Source organism: Plectrocnemia conspersa, unplaced genomic scaffold (assembly GCF_051122295.1).
Source record: "Plectrocnemia conspersa isolate PC_06_02 unplaced genomic scaffold, ASM5112229v1 ptg000006l, whole genome shotgun sequence".
In the NCBI taxonomy this organism is placed as follows: domain Eukaryota; kingdom Metazoa; phylum Arthropoda; class Insecta; order Trichoptera; family Polycentropodidae; genus Plectrocnemia; species Plectrocnemia conspersa.
Window position 1 is genome coordinate 18,874,471 of NW_028277170.1, and position 22,878 is coordinate 18,897,348.

At 31.5% G+C, this 22,878-nt stretch overlaps 1 protein-coding gene across 4 annotated transcripts; it reads right to left on the bottom strand.

The window, feature by feature from the left end:
* Positions 1 to 7,005: 7,005 nt before the first annotated feature.
* LOC148234437 (LITAF domain-containing protein) lies at positions 7,006 to 19,199 on the bottom strand. Of its 4 annotated transcripts, none has more exons than XM_088188033.1 (4): positions 18,806 to 19,065; positions 11,612 to 11,760; positions 11,388 to 11,541; positions 7,006 to 8,565 (listed from the first exon to the last, which is right to left on the bottom strand). In XM_088188033.1, the coding sequence occupies exons 2-4, from the start codon at positions 11,751 to 11,753 to the stop codon at positions 8,460 to 8,462; spliced, it is 402 nt and encodes a 133-aa protein (XP_088044159.1). In that variant the 5' UTR covers positions 11,754 to 11,760; positions 18,806 to 19,065; the 3' UTR covers positions 7,006 to 8,459. The 4 variants fall into 4 exon arrangements, with proteins under 4 accessions (XP_088044159.1, XP_088044158.1, XP_088044157.1 ...); XM_088188032.1 differs by lacking the exon at positions 18,806 to 19,065 and adding an exon at positions 19,127 to 19,199 and having other exon boundaries at positions 8,022 to 8,565; positions 11,388 to 11,544; XM_088188031.1 differs by having other exon boundaries at positions 8,022 to 8,565; positions 11,388 to 11,544; positions 18,806 to 18,944.
* Positions 19,200 to 22,878: the final 3,679 nt, after the last annotated feature.

Genomic DNA, 22,878 nt, shown 5'->3' on the forward strand with positions numbered 1-22,878 from the left:
ACATACATATTTTTTTTTAAAATGGCTTTAATCTAAAGACGATGAAGAAATGGTAACCTACAGATCACTGTCGTTCTCATTTTTCGCTGGTAAGGATGGGCCTGGCTTAAAAAAATTGTCCAACGTTGTTTGTCTTGCCTTTTTGTCTCTTTCGTTCTTCAATGATTAATAACAGCTAATGGCTGAGTTAATTCCTCGAGAAACTTTAGCGCTACGTTCGACGTCAGGATCGTTTTAAGGAAGATGTTTATTCCTTGTTCGAAATAGGAAAAAGCTTTTGACAATTTTTTTGATGTTAGCTGTTTGAATACAACAGACTCTCTTCATCAAATGCCGGTTCTGCTTGCAACTGAATGAGTTCCTTATATGAAAGGGGTTCCCTATCAGCTTCAAGTAGATCAAGCACATCACGTTCGTTCAAACCTTCAAAGCCGAGATCATGTGCTAGATCCAAAATGTTTTGCCTAATTTCAGGAAGGCAATTAACTTCTGCATCAGTACTTTTTACACATTCTGGCCATATTTTTTCCAAACATGGTTCATTGTTGTTAGTTTTAATTCCTTCCATGATTCACTGATGCTGTCAACAGCATCCTTGATGTTATAGTTTTTCCAAAATGTTTTAATTGAAGATTTACCATCGGTTTCCCTTATAAGTTGTCGGAAAGTTCGGCGTAGGTAATATGCCTTAAAAGTGGCTATTACACCCTGATCCATTGGTTGGATCAGAGCTGTTGTATTTTTCGGAAGGTACTCAATCATGACATCTTCAGATAGTTCGGATAAATTAGTAGGATGCCCTGGTGCATTATCCAAAATTAGCAAAGCCTTGTTGCTTAAGTTATTGTCTCGCAAATATTTTTTCACTTCTGTGCAAAAGTGATTTTTGAACCAATCCTCTAAAGTAGCTTTAGTCATCCAAACTTTCTTGTTGGATCTCCATATGACGGGTAATTGATTTTTATTTAGTCCTTTAAGAGACCTTGGATTTTCGGACAAATATATTAAAAGTGGTTTTAGCTTAAAATCACCCGCGGCATTTGCACCAAGTAGCAAAGTTAATCGTTCTTTAGACACCTTATAACCAGGCGCAGATTTTTCGGTTTTTGAAATGTACGTGTAATCAGGCATTCGCTTCCAATAAAGCCCTGTTTCGTCTACGTTAAACACTTGTTCAGGTTTATAACCACCTCTTTCAATAATTCCCTTTAAAATGTTGGGATATTCCTTAGATGCGGCCTCATCGGCGCTAGCTGCTTCACCTTTCATTTTAAAATTATGCAAATTAAATATATTTTTAAATTTTTAAAAAAATCGACATCGAAAAAAAGTTTTTTTGCCGTTTAAGCGAAACATTTTAGGCCGTTAATCGAAAACGTGCCTTAATTGAAGAGGGCCGTTATAGCGAAAGGCCGTATAAAGAGCGGCCGTATAGCGAGGTATGGGTGTACTACATATAATGTTAAAGAAATTAGAGATTATAGGTAAGAGTGATATAGTGTTATGATGGTTTGTTAATTATTTAAAAAAGAGAAAGCAAAAAATTTAAATTAATCTCATGGTGTACCACAGGGGTTCAAATTATGACCACTGTTACTTCTATTACATATTAATGATGAGATAAAGTAAAATACATTTTAATTTATTGCATAGGTGATCATATTTATTGCTAGTTATAAATAAACAAATTAAGTATAATATAAAGATGATTAAAAATATGATTATCAATCATAAACATATCTTAGATTTATTTTACTCTATTATAGAAATAGTTAATAATATAAAAGATTTATGAGTAACTGTAGATAAAAAACTTTAATAAAATAGTTGCAAAATAGGTATATTATCTAGGATGAGAAATATGATAATAAATACAAAAAAATATATATTGCACCACTTTAATTATTGTGCAACAATATTATATATCAGTGAACGTCACAGATTCCACTTTGTATCCAAAACACTCGGACGCTGAACTAACACAATCATACATAAAGAGTTGACACTAAGTTACTATGATATTACATAGTATATAATATTTTCTATATATGTTGTGCGAAAAGAGCCGAAATATTTATTTTATAGCCGGATGTAACACCGACAAAACACCATGAAATGAGCATTACCGCTTCAACAAGAACAAGCGAGACAACGAATATTTTTACGTGCATATATCGCTTCTCCATCGCATACGTCTGTAAACGTAAACAATGCATTCACAAAAAGAATGCCGATGCACTATTGCAGTACGAATTTTTAATGTATCAGTTGATTTCATTTGTTTGTTTAATATTTATTTGTAGATTTTCATAAACATATGACTTAAAAAGGTAGTATTTTTACTTCCAACTTAACAATGAAATAAATGAACATTTTTGTACATTAAGAAATAAATTATAATATGAAAATATTTTTGGCGACGAGAGGTGACGAATCACAATTAGACACAGATTGAGCCACTGCAGTAGTATTTTTATTGATTATTATAATTACAAGTTAAAACTTAAGTGTGTGAGCGGACAGTGAGCGAGGCCCGCACCGGCCGTACGAGCCCGCCAAATGTGTCCGTTACCCGAGTGCCGCCAAATTTTGGCCATAATAAACCTAAATAAATACATATATAAATAGGCCCCCTACATCTTATTTTTTATTATGTTCATGTTATATTTTATATCTATGTTTTGTTTGTATTTTATTTAGTGAATATATAAAATAATAATAATTTTTAACTTGCAGATCTAGTTTATTCGTCACGCCGACGCTGAAAAGCGCACGAGATGATCAGTTGAAAATTCACAAATAGACAGTGTTTGTCTCTAAAAATAAAAAGGGAGCAATACAAAAGAAAGCAACCACTTGCGTGAAAATTCGGAAGCATTTTTTTTACTGCAGTAGTTTATATAACATCATCCCTTAAACGGATGCGCGCCTTCCGCTCTATATCTCAAAAACCGTTAATCATACGAATAATTTAATTTCAACAAACTTGTAGAGAATTATATACTCTATAAGTATTGTGAAACATCTAATGACATGTGACATATAGGAAGCGAAATATTTGCAAAAATACGATTTTCGTGACGTTTGATATCTTGAATAGCGAACAGTCGATCTTATGTGATTTATCAGCCAGTCTTTAAAACGTCAAAACAAAGGTTTATGTAAAAGTTCAGCCTTCTATCTTTCATTCCGAGATTCAGCTTTATTTGTCTGGACTACAAAGAGAGGATGGGACGAAAGAGGTTCAGCAAAGCAAAAGATTTTTTTCTAAAATTGTATTGAACATCGGTTTGACTATCTTATGTTTATCTTTTTTATATCATTAGGGTTCATTTTTGGTTGCAGAGTTGAGATGTACGAATAAATATTATTGACCACTGAAACAAATCCCTACATCCCATTAAAAATGTATCCAACTCTATTCAATGATTACTTATGGATCCCCTAATAGTCATCAAAGTAAAAAAGTCAATATACAGGCGGCCCTCGACTTTCGCACAATTCGCTATTTCGCACATTTTAAAAAACATTTTTAACGGAAAAACTTCAGTGTTGATACGAACAAAAAGAAATCAAGGACTCATAAACTTCACACGATTCGAGACAAAGATGGAAATTATTAGACGCTCTGATAGCGGTGAATCTATTGCTTCAATCGGACGTTCGTATGATACAAACAGGTCTATGATATGTTCAATTTTGCAAAATAAAAATATAATTAAGGAATACGTTCAAAATTGTGGAAATTAAAGATATATTTCCACAATCTTTAGATATGTTTTCAAAAAAACATGGATGAAATGGAAAAATCTGTCATTATGGATCAATGACCAACATCAAAAAGATGTCCCCCTGAGTATTTCAATTATTCAAGCAAAAGCTCTTAGTTTGCACAAAGATTGGAAGGATAGATTAAAAAAAGAATTTAACACGGTTTTTCAAGCAAGTAACGGTTGGTTTTACAATTTTAAAATGAGGTATTCTTTTCATAATATTAAATTTACTGGAGAATCGGCTGATGCGGGTAAAGATGCTGCAAAACAAGTTATTTCCTAATTATCCAAAATTATTGACGATGGAGAATATTCCTCTAACCAAATATTTAATGTAGATGAGACAGGTTTATTTTGGAAAACTCTTTAACAATGAAAAATATGAATGAAGCCTTCACGCATCTTGACAAATTTTTTAATATTATAGAAGATTGTGATCCCAATGGAGAACGCATATCTCAAGTGCGTAGGGCAGTGGTTCTTAACCGGTGCACCGCCAGCTTATTGCAAGTACACCGCGAGAAAATTGGTAAAAACAAATTCCGCAAAATATTAAAATCTTAATGTTTCAATCAATTTATATATTATTATAGTCGTGATACCCCACAATGGATAAATTTATTACCAAACGAAATTGTGATTCAGACCAAAACATTAATGACACTGGGAGTACAAGTGGAAGAAGTAGTGACGATGTTACTAGACATCATACGTCTCATACAAAAGAAAATATATCCAGTAAAATAAAAAAAAATAATGGACAGTATTCTGAAGAATATTTACGTTTCAGTTTTACTAGCATCAATGAGGAAGGATATCACATTCCACTATGTGTTGTATGTGGAGAAAAACTGTCCAATAGCGCGATGTATACTGACAAGTTAAATCGCCACTTCACTACGAAGCACGCCGATCTTGCATCAAAAAGTAAAGATTACTTTAAAAGATTGTTAAGCATGCAAAATAAACAAGCGAAATATTTTGAAAAAACTGTTAAAATTTCCGATAAGGCACAACTGGATTCATACAAGATTGCTGAATTGATTGCTGTACAATTAAAACCACATACTATAGCAGAGTCTCTAATTTTACCTGCATATTGTGAAATAGGAAAAATTATGTTTGGTGATAAAGCAAAAAGGAAATTATGAAAATTCCTCTTTCAAACGATACAATAAAAAAAAAATTAAATATGTCAGATGATATTGAGAAAACAGTTAACAATAAACTTTCCAAGCGATATTTTGTTTTACAAGTCGACGAATCTACTGACATTAGCGGTAAGGCACAAATACTAAGATTCGTTCGTTTCATAAATGAAAACAAAATAGTGAATCAATATCAATGCTGCAAAGAACTTACCGAGCATACGACAGGACAAGATGTTTTTGATCTTATTTATTCATATTTAGAACAATTTAAAATATCATGGGAGTTATGTGTAGGAATTTGTATGGATGGTGCTCCTTCAATGGTAGGCTCATTTAAAGGATTTGTAACCCTTGCAAAGACAAGAAAACCTAATATTATATCTACGCCCTGTTTTTTACATAGAGAATCTTTAGTTTCGAAAACATTACAAGCAGCACTAAAACCTGTACTAGATCAAGTTGTAAATATAGTGAATTTCATAAAATCAACACGCATGTTAAAAAACGATGTTCGAGTGCTGCTTTTTTACACTGAAGTCAGGTGGTTATCTAAGGGTAAAGTTTTATGCCGATTCATAGAACTTAAGAATGAATTGTTAATCTTTTTTCGAAATGAAGGTATGGATAATTTTGTAAAATGTCTTCAGAATAATGATTAGCATGCTAAAGTTACATATTTAGCAGATATTTTTAATTACTTAAATAACGTTAACACAAGTATTCAAGGAAAAATTCATGAAATCCATTGACAAATTGACAGGATTTCGGAAAAAAATAACTCTTTGGAAAAATCGAATAATAAAAAAGTAGATATGTTTTCTTCACTTAACGAAAACATTCCCGAGGGAGTTATTTCCGCAATAATAGAACATTTAACTTTATTGGAAGAAAAGATTGCACATTCTTTTTTATTCTTAAATATAGAAAATTATGACCGGATACGAAATCATCAAATTAGTATCCTTGTCGACTGATCGTACTCTAAAAATTAAATTTTCCGAAATAACTATGAAGAATTGTTGGTTTACTGTCCAAGAGGATCATTCAGTTCTTTACACGAAGACACTGAAAATTTTGTTACAGTTTTCAACATCATATTTGTGTGAGCTTGGCTTCTCAACAACAACTAATATGAAAACTAAAAACCGAGAAAAACAGAAAAAAATTTAAACGAAGAATTCAGGGTAACTATATAAAATATTCGACCTAATATTTCTAATATCTGCAAAAGCTCAGGCATCACATTAATCAATTTTTGATCGATCATATAAATTCCAATATTTTAAGCAGGAACGTCATTTTGGGTAAACAAAGGGGGGAAAATGCACCACTGAGATTTGCCATCCAAAGAGCACCTTTAAATATTAATACAAATATTTTTAATAAAACACGTAATTAAAAATTGGTTCTAGGGCAAAATTAATAACTAAATTTATTTTCAATACTAAACGCTTTTTATATAATTTAATTTAAAAAAATATGTAAAAAATTTGTATGTAAAATTTTGTATGTAACTATTATTATTTTTAAATATGTAATAAAAATTATGTCCACATATTTTTTTCAACCTCTTAATTCTGGTGCACCGTCACTTTTTCCCATGATCAAAAGTGCACCGTGACTTTGAAAAGGTTAAGAACCACTGGCGTAGGGCGATCAATAAAGACATAGCATGTTATAAAATACTATATGAAGAAAAGAAAAAGAATAGTGGAAAACAGTTAACTCTTGATAACTTTTCAAAGGAAACACCCGCAAACACCACTTAAACATATCTCTTAAACGCCACTTAAGCATCTTATATTTACTTGATAAATAAATATTTTAAAATACACACAATTTCAAATTTTTTTTACTTCCCTCTACTTTCGAACATTCAATATTCGCACACATTTTCAGGAACCAATTATGTGCGAAAGTCGAGGGCCATCTGTATCAGATATTGGCAACTAAATGTTTAATTTACTTACATATGTATAATAATTATCTCCTTGAAAATCTACAAAGAAGTGATATAGATGATACTACGACTTGTAATAATCTAAAATTAAAATAGGTTAATATTTTAAATAAAACAAGACTTATTACATTAAAAATTTATTTTGAAATAAGTATTCTTAAAATACAAAATTTATAAATGTGCAGATTAATAAACACATAAATAAAATTGACATTAGATCAAGTTAAAATGTTGTCAATATATCTCGATAATGTAATACATTTGTAAATTCCTGTTGACATTTAATATTAGCGGCTTAATTTTTCACTTAAAATTTAAATAAAACAATTATCGATTGTTAGTATAGTATTAACTTTAAATAACTAGAGTTTAAAATGCAATTATAAAAGTAAGATCGAAAGGAAGCACTACTTGAGAAAAAAAATATGATGATTAAAATACCTCTTTATACTTAGTATTCAAGAGATAATTATAATATTATTATAAGTATATATTATAATAATTAAAAATTCTATTCAAAAAAAGTAGAATTACCTTTTATATATTGTAATAATTAAAATTGTTATATTATATCATATTATCATATTAACACATAGGCACTCAAATGCGTACGTACATATATGTATATAGTACGTACAAATCTCACGATTCCATCAATACGTACATATTTCTCCCCCTCTTCCATAGAGCAGCAATTTTATATTTATTGCCATATGACACACGTTTGTAAAAAAAACATATACATACATGATTTTAAAAATTCTAAATTGAGAATAGTTAGTATAAATGTATAAACATATAGACACGATTGAACACATACGTATAATGTAACCTGGCGACTGAATCAAACTTTTACTGACTGCCGATCGCCGATCACAATCTTAGAAGCAATCCCAAGTTACTTAATATATTGCATATTTTACTTAACTAGTACTGCATCTATTTAAAAAAGATTCTATTACAAATGTCATAGCAAAACAAAACCATCTTCGCCAGGTGTTCGATTAGAAAGAGATATAACTTAGAACATAAAATGCAATTATTCATAAATTTTAATTTTAATTTATGAAACAAACCAATCAAATTGAAAATTTATATAAGAGTAAATAGTTTGAGTGATATTGATTACAAATTATAGTAGTTTAAATTTCTATATTTAAAAGACCACAAGTGATTGAGGTTACGTACGAAAATAAGCGAGTACAAGAGCGCCGCATAAGTTTCATATTGCCAATATTTATCATAAAAAAACTCGCATAGTACAAATTTACAAACAGCAACAGCAAATACACAGCGAATCGTTACAATGTAAATTGTAATGAAACTGTTTTACATATAAATACATGGTTGCATATACATATAAATATATACCGCAAGCCATTATTTAATAGATTCATAAAGCGACACAATATGGGTATAAACCGATCACCGGCCTAAATAAAACAATAGTTTAAAATTTACACTTAAAAATTATTACATTCAAAGATAATATTTTAGTTAAAATCTTTTAGACCGGTAAAAGGTTGCGGCGCGGAAAACGTTTTTTTGTTGTCGAATATATATTGCTCGATCGTTTTATCGGCGGAATCTTCCCAGATAGCCTTTGCAGTTGGGACACGAGTGGTGGACGTCCATGCACTCGTCGATACAGCAAGGAATCAAACAGCATCCGAACCAGCAACTGAAAAGATAATATAATGAGTTACGTTGCGTTTCTGGACAATCTGATGATTTAAATTTAATGGCTATTTAAAGAAAAAAAAACAACCCTTCAAAGTTATTTTAATTATTGATAATACCATCGTCCATTAATAAAATATCTAAATGAGCAATTTATAAAAATATTTTATTCCATAAAACTAATTGTTTATGCATTACAATAATAAGAAATGAGCATTAAATAAATGCATAGACTGGGCAACATTTTATTTGTAGTGTGCATTAAAATATATAAACTGCGCATTAGCGTTTCATTAGTGTAGCGAACGACCGATGTTAAGCAGCATTGGGCGTGGTCATACTTGAATAAATGACCGCTTTGTATGCTTTGAAATAATGTTTAATTTGAGTTTATTATAATAAAATAAAGTACAATTTAAATGAGCAATATATAAAATAAAATACGCATTTATTGTAATTTAATAAAAAAAAGGTATTAACTGTTAGTCAGGTTAGGTGCAAGCGAGCGTTAGTTAGAAGAGTGAACACCCCATAAATAACCTCTATATATTAACACTTCAAGTGCCGGAATCTGATTAACACGCTTTTTGGGGACTAGATTGTACAGCCAGACGCATGAAACTCGACTCTTTGCATATTTTAGGGCACCAAAATGTATTAATTATATTTTAGACAGTATATTCTTTTAACAGATGTCGTTATTATAATTATTTTCACACAAATTTAAATAATTAAAAAATAACTAGTGGATCAAGATTTTGTTAAAAAAAATCTTTTTAAATATCCTTATATATTATCCTAAAACACACCATAACGAATTCTCATTTAGAATCGATGCTGACAAATTTTAGGATAGTCACACATGTGGTGTTCGTATGCTGAAGTATCATTTTATGCCTTATGAAATTTCGACAAAGATTTTGTATAAATTGAATATTTACGATCGAAAAGTTCTCATTGATTTTTTATAATTAACAGTAGCGTAGTTTTAGATCGCACGCAAATATGCCAGCTGTACGTGTGTTTTTTCGCGCAAAAGTGAGGCGCATTATGTGTTAAAAGAATTATTAACTATAACGAGCTTTTCATTTAACTGCTGAATATGTTAGGTGCAAGCGAGCGGCAGCGAGTGAGGGTTGGTCAGAACAGTGAATACCCCATGAATAACTTTCTGCATTATATATATTTTTTCCATCCAATCCGAATTTTAACAATTATCGTAAAATGCTAAAAACATGTGTTTCTAACAATTTACCATCCAAGCAGAAACAAACTGATTAACTCTTTTATTATTTTAGTCATTGAAAAAAGCAACTTTTAATAATTATATTATTATTGTATTTCGAATAAATGCATTAATATGAGTATAAGTATTACCACACCCAATGCTGCTTAAATTCGGTCGTTCGCTACACTAACGAAACGCTAATGCGCAGATTATATATTTTAATGTACATTATAAATAAAATGTTGCTCAATCTATGCATTTATTTAAGGCTCTCATTTTTCGGGTCAGAATTTTAATATACTTATATTGCATGGGTCAGAATTTATATTAAAAGGTCAGAATACTAGCGGTCAGAATTTATAATTATTGGTTAGAATTTATATTAAATGGTAAGATTTATGTAAACACATGGTCAGATTAAACTTTTTCGACCTCCACCAGCGGCTAAACAGATACCGATTGGGATGAAAAGACAAAGATGGAGGTCAAAGTTGGCAACTAAGGCGCTTATAATTGATTAAAAAAATGCATCTTTCTTAATTAATAAAAATGTATTTCGATTAATTAATAAAAATATAATATTTTTTTAATACTACTTAATTTCATTAAACAATTACTTTATTATGACCATGTGTTATTTTTATTCTGACCGTTTATTATTTTTATTGTGACCGTTTTTAATTTTTATTCTGACCATGGTGCTAATAAAATTCTGACCCAAAATGAATTTAAATTCTGACCATTTAATTTTATGCGTTTATTTAATGCTCGTTTCTTATTATTGTAATGCATAAACAATTAGTTTTATGGAACAAAGTATTTATTTAAATGCTAAACCTTTTAAAATAATTCCCTGTCAAATAACACTCGTATTTTTTCACCATTAATCTTGTATGCTAATTGTGTGGAAATTAGCAAAAACGTTAAAAGATAACATCGACATTGAGCAAACAGAACGTAAAAAATAATTCAGTTTATATAGCTATGATAAAGTATATTTTTCCGTCACATTTTTATTCAACTACAGGATCATTACAATAATTTAAGCGAGATAAAGCATCGTGTTATATGGGTCGGATAAAAATAATTGAATTATATTGTGCATCTTATGAAAATATTGAACACTACCACAATCATTCACTAGTCATTATTATCTTAAAAATCATAAAAATTTTAGAGTAAATAAAGTGTAAACACACAAAAAGCAACCTTCCTAGTAGTACGTATTATTAGGAACACTACCACAAATTTATATCACTATAACTTAGAACAGAGCTAGTTGACAAATATGTATTATTCAGATGCAAAATGTTCCCTAGAATTACATCTAGTAACTGTTCCTACTTAATTATAATGGTTTAACTTAAAACTAAAGGAAACAAGAAACAAAGCAAGATTTGTTTCAATTTGATATGCACTTAGAAACGAGATTTGTGTTGTGAGTTTATATGGAGAAAACATATAGTGTTAAAGAAAACGGTGATATATAAATCGTACAGACTATGTTTTTTTTTCATTGAGATTAAAAAAAATATTTTATTGACATTAAAAAATGGTCATGCACTACATGGATTATTTTAAATAAAAATATTCACCCAAGCAGTGCTATCACAATTCCAGACACATAAGCAATCATGCCCGGCTCAGTTTTGGTCTTGGAGTTTATCTCAGCGTGGCAGCTAGGGCATATCATGTGCGTTGGCTGAGGCCCCACAGGTACAACGGTCGTAACGATGGAATGCTCCACTTCTGCTGAAAAAAATATAAATTTAGCAACAGAAATTATATAACGGACAGGTGATAACACACAAATATTTACCATTGCTTGCATATGGTGGGACGTAGGGGCTAGACGGGGCCACTCCGCCGACGGCTTGCGCATAACTCGGCGGCGGCGGTACGTTGAAACCGTAGACCGGAGCCGTTGGCTGATGGGCATTGTATGATTGTTTGTTGTTCATTTTTATTCTGAAAATAAAGTTGTTAAAGGTCAGTTTTTAATATAATTATTGCGTAAAAAATAGAGATGTGTAATATTTATATAATTTGCAGCTTGATAATTATAAATGTTAAAATTTTATATGCTACTGGAATAGATTGCAGCCTGGAACTAAAGCGATACGGTCTTTTGTGACAACTGGGCATATTTAGTCGCATCAGATTCAGCTTCTGTGGAGTTGAGGTGGTAAAAGAATAATTCAGGACAGATCCTCTGCTACATGGCCATGAATAAGGCGCCAAATTAAACGTCACTCTGAATTGAGTGAGTAAATAAATGTGTTTCATTAGCAGCTGAGTAAAATATGCTAATTTGCTTCATTATCACGTATATTTCATATTCAACTTGAGTGATATAAAATATTAATAAGTACAGCAAAGGTCATTCAGATAAGTAAAACAAAAAATATTAAAAATTCTGATACTGGGCATATTTGTAAGGAGAGTGGCCTATGAACCAATAGAGATGAGTTTTGCTGGGGGACCATAGCTCTATATTCATAGAAAGGCGCATCAAAATATGCACCGAGGATTTTGAGAAAATCATATTTCTTTTTACCATAAGGCATATCGGGTTGATAAATAGGTTAATAAATAAAACGATTATTATTTTTACGTGCCCGTGAGGGCAATGGAAAAGTCGGTGAAATGGCAAAGCTCAAGTTATCAATAGATAGGTAATCGAAAAATGTATAAAAGCGCACAATAGTTCACGATAAGCAATGAAAGATAGCGCAGACGCATGTCACTACATGCAACTTGCGACAGAATAAATATCACTCCGTCCCATTATGTTATGTAATTTTTAATTTCTGTAGGTAATATTTTGATGGGATCAAAATAAAAAAATTTGGTCTTGATTAGTTCTTTTAAATGGTATATAGTTCACTTACATTGGTCCATAGGCCACTTTTGCCTAGTATCTTTTAACGATAACTTTCTAACAGAGACGGATTAACCCTTACATGCGGTTATGTTTTTTTAATTTTTACTTAAAAAAGACAAAAAAGAATTTCGAAATTAAATAATAGGTAGGATATGAAACTATTTTTTAGGAAAGCAAAATCGTAAATATGTAAGTTGTGTCAATGCATTTTATAAAAAAAAAATACAGTAAAATTTACATTCATATTGATCTTCAACTATCTGCATATGTAATAGAAACAATAAAAAAAAAATGTTTAAGTCTATCAGTTATTACGAACCACTAAATCATCACAAAAAGAAATCGTTCTGTTTATACAGAACAAAGAAAAAATATATGATTATAATATATATAGCAATTATAAAATAAGAGAACTGAGGCGGTGTGACCAGAGGGAAAAAAACATAGTTTTACGCCATAAAATGTTCTTAGTAGTGACCGCGGCTCTTCAGTATAGGTCCTTCCTGTGGTTTAATGGTTAAGTTGAGTACATCGACCTATATTTTAGATCTATAATTGTTCAATATGAAATTATATGAATAGTAAGTCATAAAGATTAAAAAAATATATTTGATTATCATAAGAAACACTAAAATCTATGTGTAATGCATGAATTTAGTCACAAATACTGAATTAATATAAACATATTTTATTAATGGTTTCATACTTGGACCTCTCTTACAACTGATTAATTGAAATAATACATTGATTTATTTTTTGTGCAAAAAAAAGAAAGCAATAGTTAAATATATTTTTATTTTACACATCATACGCCATGATTCCCAATTGGGAACATTTATAAAAATCTATTTTTTAAAGTGTTATTTTTCGGTAAAAAAGAACACTTGTATCACAAAAAAAAATCAGGCAGGTAATGGGTTAAGTATAGAATTGCTCAATTAAAATACGCAACAATACCACCACAGTCCAACAAAATTATAAACTATGTCAATAGCTAAAGAGTACATTTCCGTTCGTAAGTACTCATGTGCTAATTCATCCAATGAATTCATATACACTTTGTTGAATTGCACAACACGTCTAGTTAATTTTTCTATTCATCCACAGTAATATCAGTAATGCCATAAATACGTGCCGTTTTTACACATTGTTTTAAAAATCATATCAAAAAAACTAAAGGGGAAAATTTCATATTTTTTGCTATGCATTTTGAAACATTCATCGTTATTTTATTTAGACATTTCTTAGCGTCCGCAAGTATAAATTTCGAGAGAAAATAGTAGTCAATATGGAAGTAAATCTAACCCATATTTAGCATGTTTTTTTAATTAAAAAAAATTCGCGATTTGTACAGAGATGACTGTGTGACGGAACGAAAGTTTAGAAAGCGATTTGATAAATTTCGTTCCAGTAATTCTTCATTTGCGAACAAATCAGTGGGTAAAACAAGGCTTGAAATGCTGGATAACACAGCTCTATGAGATTTTGTGATTGGTCCTAGCCTACATGTTTGCGAGATACTCAGAATCAACGCAATCGACGATCTATCAACATTTGTTGGCGATAAGGTAAGTGCCTAAATTGAACCGATGGGAATCACACAATCTAACGCCAATGAAATGAATGCAGGGTATCAATGTGTGCCTTTCTTATCTGATGAAATAAAATAAAAACCAACCTTTTTGAAGAATATTAGCTAAGCACACACAGATCTGTCTGCTGGACACCCGGACAGATTTATCCGAGCTTTGCCACACATAACATAAGTCTTATCGGACATCAGATTTACGTATTTTCAGGTGATTCTGCACTTCAAATAAACAAGCATATTGTTAAGCCCAATTCCTACAGTACTAGAAGAGTAACTAATGGTGTTAGCGTCAAAACAATAATAAATGACATGGTTTACAATAATTTTTAGCACACGAATTTCGTTTAGTAAATATCTCATCGTCTTTGATAAAAAAAATGTTAAAAAATACATTTTCAATGGTAATAATATTGAGTGACAGATGGGTCATAAATGAATAAAACCTTTTTTAGATCTTTTAGACAATATACCTACAGATGGCGGCAACTTTGGCACAAATGAATAAAGCCGAGCGGAAATAGCCCAGGTCATAAAATCACTTAGGGGTTAAATTTTAACAAAAAAACACTGTAAACCGTCGTTTTCACGGGCGCATTCGGATGCTCGGATCTGAGTATCCGTGTTCGTTTTGAGCACGGACAGCGGACAGACATATCTGTGGTTTTTCACACCACACACGATCGGATTTGTCTGCCGGACATCCATCTCGGACAAATCCATGCATGTGTGGCCAGCTATTATTATTGGAAATTAGAAACGAAGCATTTTTTGGCACCAATAAACGCCATAGGCAATGTATAGACAAAGGCAATCCATCAGAAAGTCAAACTTGGGGCGGATTGCATCCAAAAATGTGATCTTATATGTGTGGTGGTATATTAAATTAGTGATCCATTTTAAATTGCTACAAATAATGAATCAGTTACATCGGACATTTGGAGTCCTTTGTCTACACATATTAGACATCTGTGTTTTACTAGCAGCTCCATGTCCATAACATCTGGACGTTTTTCTCAAGTTATTTAAAATTAATAATAATAAAAGTAAAATAAATAAATAAAGGCTCGCATTTTTTAGGTCAGAATTTTAATATGGATTTAAAAAAATAACTCAAACTAACTGTTGCGTTTGATTCCCCTGGCACTCGCAAAATCAAGGAGATTCTTCGCGCGCGTGTCACAATAAGAACATAGGGCACGTGCTCTAATTTACAAACTAATTACAAAGTCATTTAATACATAAAAATGGGAAAATAAGTTTGATTTGTTAATTTCGTAAAATTCACAAAATATAGTCGAAAGAACCTAACCTCAAATTTTGCATCCCTAATCCTCCCTAAAACGTAGTATTCCTATAGAGAAGTTCTAATCTCTACGCTATAGGGGGGTCGACTGTAATTAATTATTAATAACGGTTTTTATTTTTTTAAAACTACTTAATGTCATCAAACAATTGTTCAAAAGACAAAGACACATATAGTATGTATGAGTACCACGATTGTAATGAGATGAATGATTCAAATGATTTAAATTCTGTTTATTTAATTTAACGTGATAAATAACACCTAGACTTAACCTAGAATAAATAAAAATCGACTTTTCTTTTTTTGTCTCAAAACCAAAATAATTCAATAATTATTTAATTATAAAGTTAGTAATAATATGGCAAATACTGCTAAATTTAGATAGTGAATACATAATTGATTAAAATTATGTTGTTTTTTTTTCTTGCATCTGATTGATAAATGAAAAAACGGCAACTATTTATTGCACTACGGATAATATTATGGGTAGTGAATAAAAATACACAATTTTCTGAAAAAATTTGAAGAGTCCTTAGATCAATTTTTATTTAACACAACTTGTAGTGGAATAAATCTTATATTTTAGCAACGATGAAACATTTGCACAGCACATTATACTATACAAAGGTCACTGTTTATCAAATAACAATTTTGAATCGCTAAAAAAGAAATGTGACGTCATACTTTAAAACATGTTTACCAAATGAAACCAATATGTTAAGTCTGACTTTAAAGAAATAATGCAAACAATAAATTATTTGTCATATGAGTCGTTTTTTTAAAGTGGTATACATCCACTTTTGGAAAAAAATTAGTTATTGATAGTTTTAGTCAGATAATAATATCCTTTTTCTATATTTATAATCACAGTCAATGTTGTACAATATCCTCATAAATTAATCAAAAGAAGTAGAACTGTAAAATGTTAACGCAGGAATATTTTTGTTGAAAATAATAATCGATGTGTTTTCTGCCTTTCATATCTCATATTCACCATAATTACTTCACTAAGTGTAAAAGATAAATAAGTTAGTTATTATCAGTTATCTTAAGCAATTTCTCGTCATACTTATTCATTTATAAATTTATTATAATATTAATGCAATTATTTCCTTATAAACTCTCATTTAAATTATTATTATTTTACATTAAAATATGCATTTTAGAAAAGCCAGCTTTAATTAAAACATAAATTTTAAATTTCTATTGTTTATATTTTTCATAATTTATTATTATTGAAAGTGGTATACAAGTCCATTTGAAGCTAAAAAATCGTTAATTTTCTTAAACATTTTTATTAATTATTATTGTAATATAAAATTGAACAAGTCTATAGTTTTATAAACATTGCCTGAATTGATAAACGTTTAACTGAAATTTGTTACTGTCGTATTTATGTCATTAATGATAGGCCTCATATATTAATATTCTTTCGGTTACAAAATGTATACAATCGCTCAAATAACTCAAGGATAATACAGTTAGATCTTCAGTGACAAACATTGTCGAAAGCTTTTTCAATATAAATATCACAGATCAATATTTTCTGAAAAAAACATTCAAATTGTGGAAAAAAAAAATGTTGTGTTAGAAGTGCAATTAATGCTTATAAAATAATGATCAATGTATAATATAGAAAATACGATAAGCAAAAACAAAAATCCATGCAAAACGCACAGTTTTTGAGAATACTCATTAATCAGTATTTATCTCAAAAAATACGTCTTATAGACGATGTTCATAAACAATAACGTATGTATGGGCAATTCCATCAATTTATTCAATTAAATAATGAAAACGCAGTGATTGGGTTGTATGTTTTTAACACTAAATATGTGCGATAGTGACACTGTATCTGGTGTTTTACACGCAAAAACTTAGATAATAATAATAGCATGTAGTGGAAAAAACAAAAAATATACATATGTCTGTTTTAAATATTTAATAAGTCCCTTTACTTTTTTATATATTGTCAATAATGCATCCAGTGGTTATTTAATATTTTAGGGGGTCAAAAGCGATAAAATCGTGCCGTTGCAGTAAAAACGTTCGGTTATCTAGCGTTCTATTTTTTATAAATTCCAAATATATGATCACCAGATACGATAGGAATTGAAAATATAACAGGGATCTACAACTATATAAAAATTGGAGTAAAAAATCTATTCAAAAAAAAAATTTTAATTTATTGTATCTTATATAAATTAAAAAGTGTTATTTTAATAATAAAAAAAAAACAATATCGCAATTTCTTATACTGATTTCACTTAAAAATACATTTTGATATTTTCTGCCTTTTCGTTATCACATATTTTAATAGGTTGAATCACTAAACTACTCACGTTTTCTTAATAACAAAAAAAAAATTATTCCACTTTCCAGAATATGAAACATTTAATTAGAAACATATTTTTCGACCGCTAATGGGACATAACAAAGTGAATTATAATTGCATACGAATGAGTAAGCACATATGTCTACAATTGTAGACGTGTCCCATGCGAACTCAAATGAGCATCTGCAATCGTAGAAGTGTACGCAAATGTGTTAATACAAAACATTCGGGGCTCAGAGCATCTAATCATGAATTAGTTAAAAACCACCAAATGTGCACATTTTTATAGTTAATGTTATATTTGATTTTTTTGTTAATTTTAAAACGATTTAGATATTTATATTAAATAAATATGTTATAAAATGCTAAATGTGTAAATATATTTATTAATTAAAATACCCCATTACCCATTGACCTTTGTTGAAATAATGTTTTCTAATGATAAAATTCTGTCGGCATGTCTGAATTGATTGTGATTTAATTGAGACTTAATATTAGATCTGATACTTCGTTTAGTCTTAGAAAAATTACAAAAATATAGTATATATCATATATAAGATCATGGGCAACATAAGCAAATCAATTAATAAGTTTTAAAATGTACATTAATTAATGACGCACAGATAGATTCAAAAAAAAAATGCGTCATGTTCCAAATTTGTAAATAAGTCCTAGTACGCGCGCATGCGCTGAAGATATCAAGGACGCGCCGTCAGACACGCGAACATATTTTCGTGTTATTTTATTTCACCTACGCTAATATTCGAATTAATTACACGAGTATAGTTTGTAAAACCAATGATGCCGCTTGCGAAATCGCGGACGTATTTTTAGCGATGACCTCGATATAGGAGACGAAAGCAAAACCGACTACACCTAGAAAAATCACGGATAACTCACCGATCAGAAAATCAGATGCGGCTCTACAGAGATGTTTCGGAATGTCGGAAAGGCGCGTCGAAGCGCACGGCTATCTCGAAGTTCGACTGCCGATTGGTAACTTTGACGATTGGCGGCACTGAGTTGTGACAATTCATCAACAACTCCGAACACAAAATGGTTGCGGATACGCGCGCGTACCGAAAGGATTCTAACACGCATGCGCTATATTTCAAATACTCTTTTTGATGTTTTGGCCATAAATATCGTAGCTAAGCATTAACATTACGGCGTCGGTTTGTTGAAATCTCCGTTATAACACAAATATTTTACGGTACTTACTAAGAATCGGCTTCACGCTCAGAAACCAATAGTTACAAACATTTTCTCTGCGTTTGGCCCTAACGGCTACGATAACAGCCAGGAACGTTTTGCTACATAGACATGTTTTAAAATTTTTAGCTTAGTTTTTTATCGTCGTGCGCGTGTTTATTTCCCAAACATCGGTTAAAAATCCCTTTTTTTTATTTATCTGTGTCGTCGTGTGTTATTTGGTATATTTTAAATATTTACTTCTAGGCAAAATTACCGGTAAGAAATAAATCGTTTTGTAATAGACATTTAGCTAAAGGAATATATGTGATAATATTTATCTTGATACCATTATATTTTGCTGTCATGACCTAGACGTCTCTCATCCCTTGCTTGATTTATCTTTTATTATTAATCATTCCCTGCGAAATAATATAGGCTTGTCATATTTTTGTATCATAACAAAATGTTGTTATCATACTTACATTTGACGGATTTTCCGTGTTTTCGTTACACTCCGATGAATCTAGCATATTTTATATGAACTATTATAGGGGCCAATTTATATGTATTTATTTAGGTTTATTATGCCCAAAACTTGGCGGTACTTTAGTACCACTGGCGTAACGGACACTCTTCTCTTGTCGACGCTGACGGGCCTACGTATATAAACATGTAACTATAATCGTAAAATAAAATACTACTGCAGCGGCTCAACCTGTATCTAATTACCACCCAACCCAACCTAACCTCCCGTCGCCACCAAATAATGATGCTGGAGACCATCAGTAACTAAATCGCGATGGTCTACCTGTCCAGGTCTTCTCTTGTGACGACCTAGGAAGGAGGCCTGATCTAGCGCCTGTATACGCAGTATGCATGTGCGAAAGCCAGGCTAGGTAAATCCGGTCGCTCAAAATGGCAGACACAGATGCTGCTGCAGTAGGGCATAAGCTGAGTCGCTGCAGAGCCGCTTGCCGCCACCCCACCGGTGCTTTCCTGGATCTGGACTTGAACTAATGGTCCACTGAGACTATGGGCCTACGCCCCCCTCCCTACCATGTGCCCCAGTCGACAGTCGCCGTCGTCGTCGACCACCTGACCCAGGAAGTACCCAGCGCCGCCACGTGTCTCTAGCAAGAAGCCAGCAAACCAAGCTCGACTGCACCACGTGTGACCAGACACGCATCCGTAGGACTGTGCCCCCGTGACTCGGAGCCTCTAACCGTGTTGGGCCCCGGACATGCGTTAGAGTTAGAGTCTAACGCATGTCTGCACCGAGCACCCCCAATGTGCTCCTGGACATGCGCGTTCTTATCGCGCCGTCTGGAGCTTTACGTATCTCCCGGATCTACATTGGTTCTATGCCACTTGTAGCGAAGTACGCCACGCGCCGCTGGAGGCTGCGCCCTCGCGCCTCATGGAGCCCTAAGCACGCTTCCATAAACAGCGCCATTGGAGCCCTACAAGCAGACAATTGAGCACGCGCGCGGCAAGCTGCCGCATAATCGACACCTGCGTTACCGCAACAATACCCGCGCCACACCACACGTCACGACTTTGTTACCTTTGTGCCGCCAGCATTTAATTATTTTTCAAACCAGCTCTGACCTCACCGTGTGTAGAGCAGCAACGCCAAGGCCCTCCTTCTCTCCTAGTTGAATTTCGCAATTGTAAGTTGCTAGGGGGGGAGTGATGGAGGGGCTTATTTATAAGTATTTATTTAGGTTTATTATGCCCAAGACTTGGCAGCACTCTGGTAACACTAGCGTAGCGCATACTCCTTTCGTGGCAACTGCCGCGCCCCGTTCACCTGTAAAACGCCATGTAACTTCAAATTTCAATAAAAATACTACTGCAGCGGCTTAATCTGTGTCTAATTGCCATTTGTTACCTCCTGTCGTTAAACGATGCAACTTGAATTTCATGAAACCCTACATCATCTTTTTTTTCTATTGTAACATGACAGACCTTAGGCCAATGCGTTACAATAGTGTAAACACAAACAACTAAGTAGTGAGACACCAGACTGAAATCAGTGACATTCATTTTATTAATTATAAACTATGAAGGACAGTATAGCATAGTCCAAAAGCGGCACTTGAATTTTTTTATGCGCTATTATTATAAAACCGTCCCCAGCTGCAGTGACATCTATTTGTTATAAATTAATATTACACATAATAATTTATAATTATTATTAACATAGATGTCACCGACTCCCAGACTTTCACTCTGGTGGTTAATATTTACTTGTAGGTATGCATTATATCCGATTAACTTACTCAGTTGGTACAGATTTACCCCGCTGTAATGCATTGGGCTTACGTCTGTCAGGATTCAGCGAAAGATTTAATATTAATAAAAAAAATTACAGTTTAAAATAGTTTAATTTTATTCTATCATCACAATATTTATCAGTGAGATTATAAAAATCTGAAAAAAACACCAAGGTCCAAATGGGATTCGAACTCTGGTCTTTCAGGTAATAGTTTATCGTGTTGGTTATATCAACTTGTCTCAAAACTATGTTTGTCAGTTAATATGTTCTTTCTTAAATAAAATAATAAAATAATAAGTTAAAGGGAGTTGTAACAATAGTTTTTTTTTTATTATTTATTTAAGCAACATCAATTACAATACACATATGTATTTGTTTAATGATATAATACTATAACACATTAAAGTGTTCTACAAATACAAATTGTTGAATAATATTATTTTCAATACGAATATTCAACTATTACACTTTATAAGAGTTAAGACTCATTTAAAATGCGTGATTGAACTCCAACTCACATTTCAATCACGAGAGGCTTAATATCAAAAGTAATACTTTGTTCAGTTTACATAAACCAGCAGTTCTTTAAAGTACCCTGTAACCGTATCATAGTCATCTCTTTTATAATAACCTCAACGATAAACACAATGGAATGTTTTCAAATGTGCATTCATTCGTGGAGCCGATTTCTAAAAAAACCTTGCATTCGAATTCCATAAAACAAAGTATCACTTTTGAACTGATATCTGTCTAATAAATTAATACATGTGTGTTTATGTGTAACATCATTGATAATTAGAATGTTGGTAATTCATTGATTAAATAACTAAATTAAATAAACTAATCTAAAGATTATATAATATTAAACATAGAGAACATTTATAATTCATACAAAATTAAATATATAGTGCCATATAATATATGTATATAAAATATGAAGTGAGCACAAAAATCGCAAAAAATAATATATTTAAATAACAATATTTTTTGCGATGCTATTTGTGCTCAATTTTAGATGTACGTATATAAAAACAATTTACTCAATCGTTTATATAAAATATATATTTATATATAAAATTTTGATCGACCATCACATCGAACGTTCTTTCAAAATATAATATGTATTTTTAAATATCTCGTGATTTTGATAATATATTATTATGGAAGATGAATAAGGAAGGCATATATTTTTCTCTATGAGACTATATTTGTGCATTAGATGTTGATATGAATATCTAGGCTAGAAAGTATTTAATTTCAATATATTATAAAATTCGATTCTGAATTTTTAATGAGTTATAATTTTTTTATCAATATTGGCTACAGATGCCATCGCAATTGCATATTGATAAATATATATATATGTATGTATATATTGTAGACAGGAAAATATTGTTTTTAAATTCGGATTTGGCAAACGGGGGATTGAATATTATAGTTAAAGTTGGACGACGGCACCGAACATGACTAGAGTGACCGTCGTCACTGTTGTTTAGCAGCC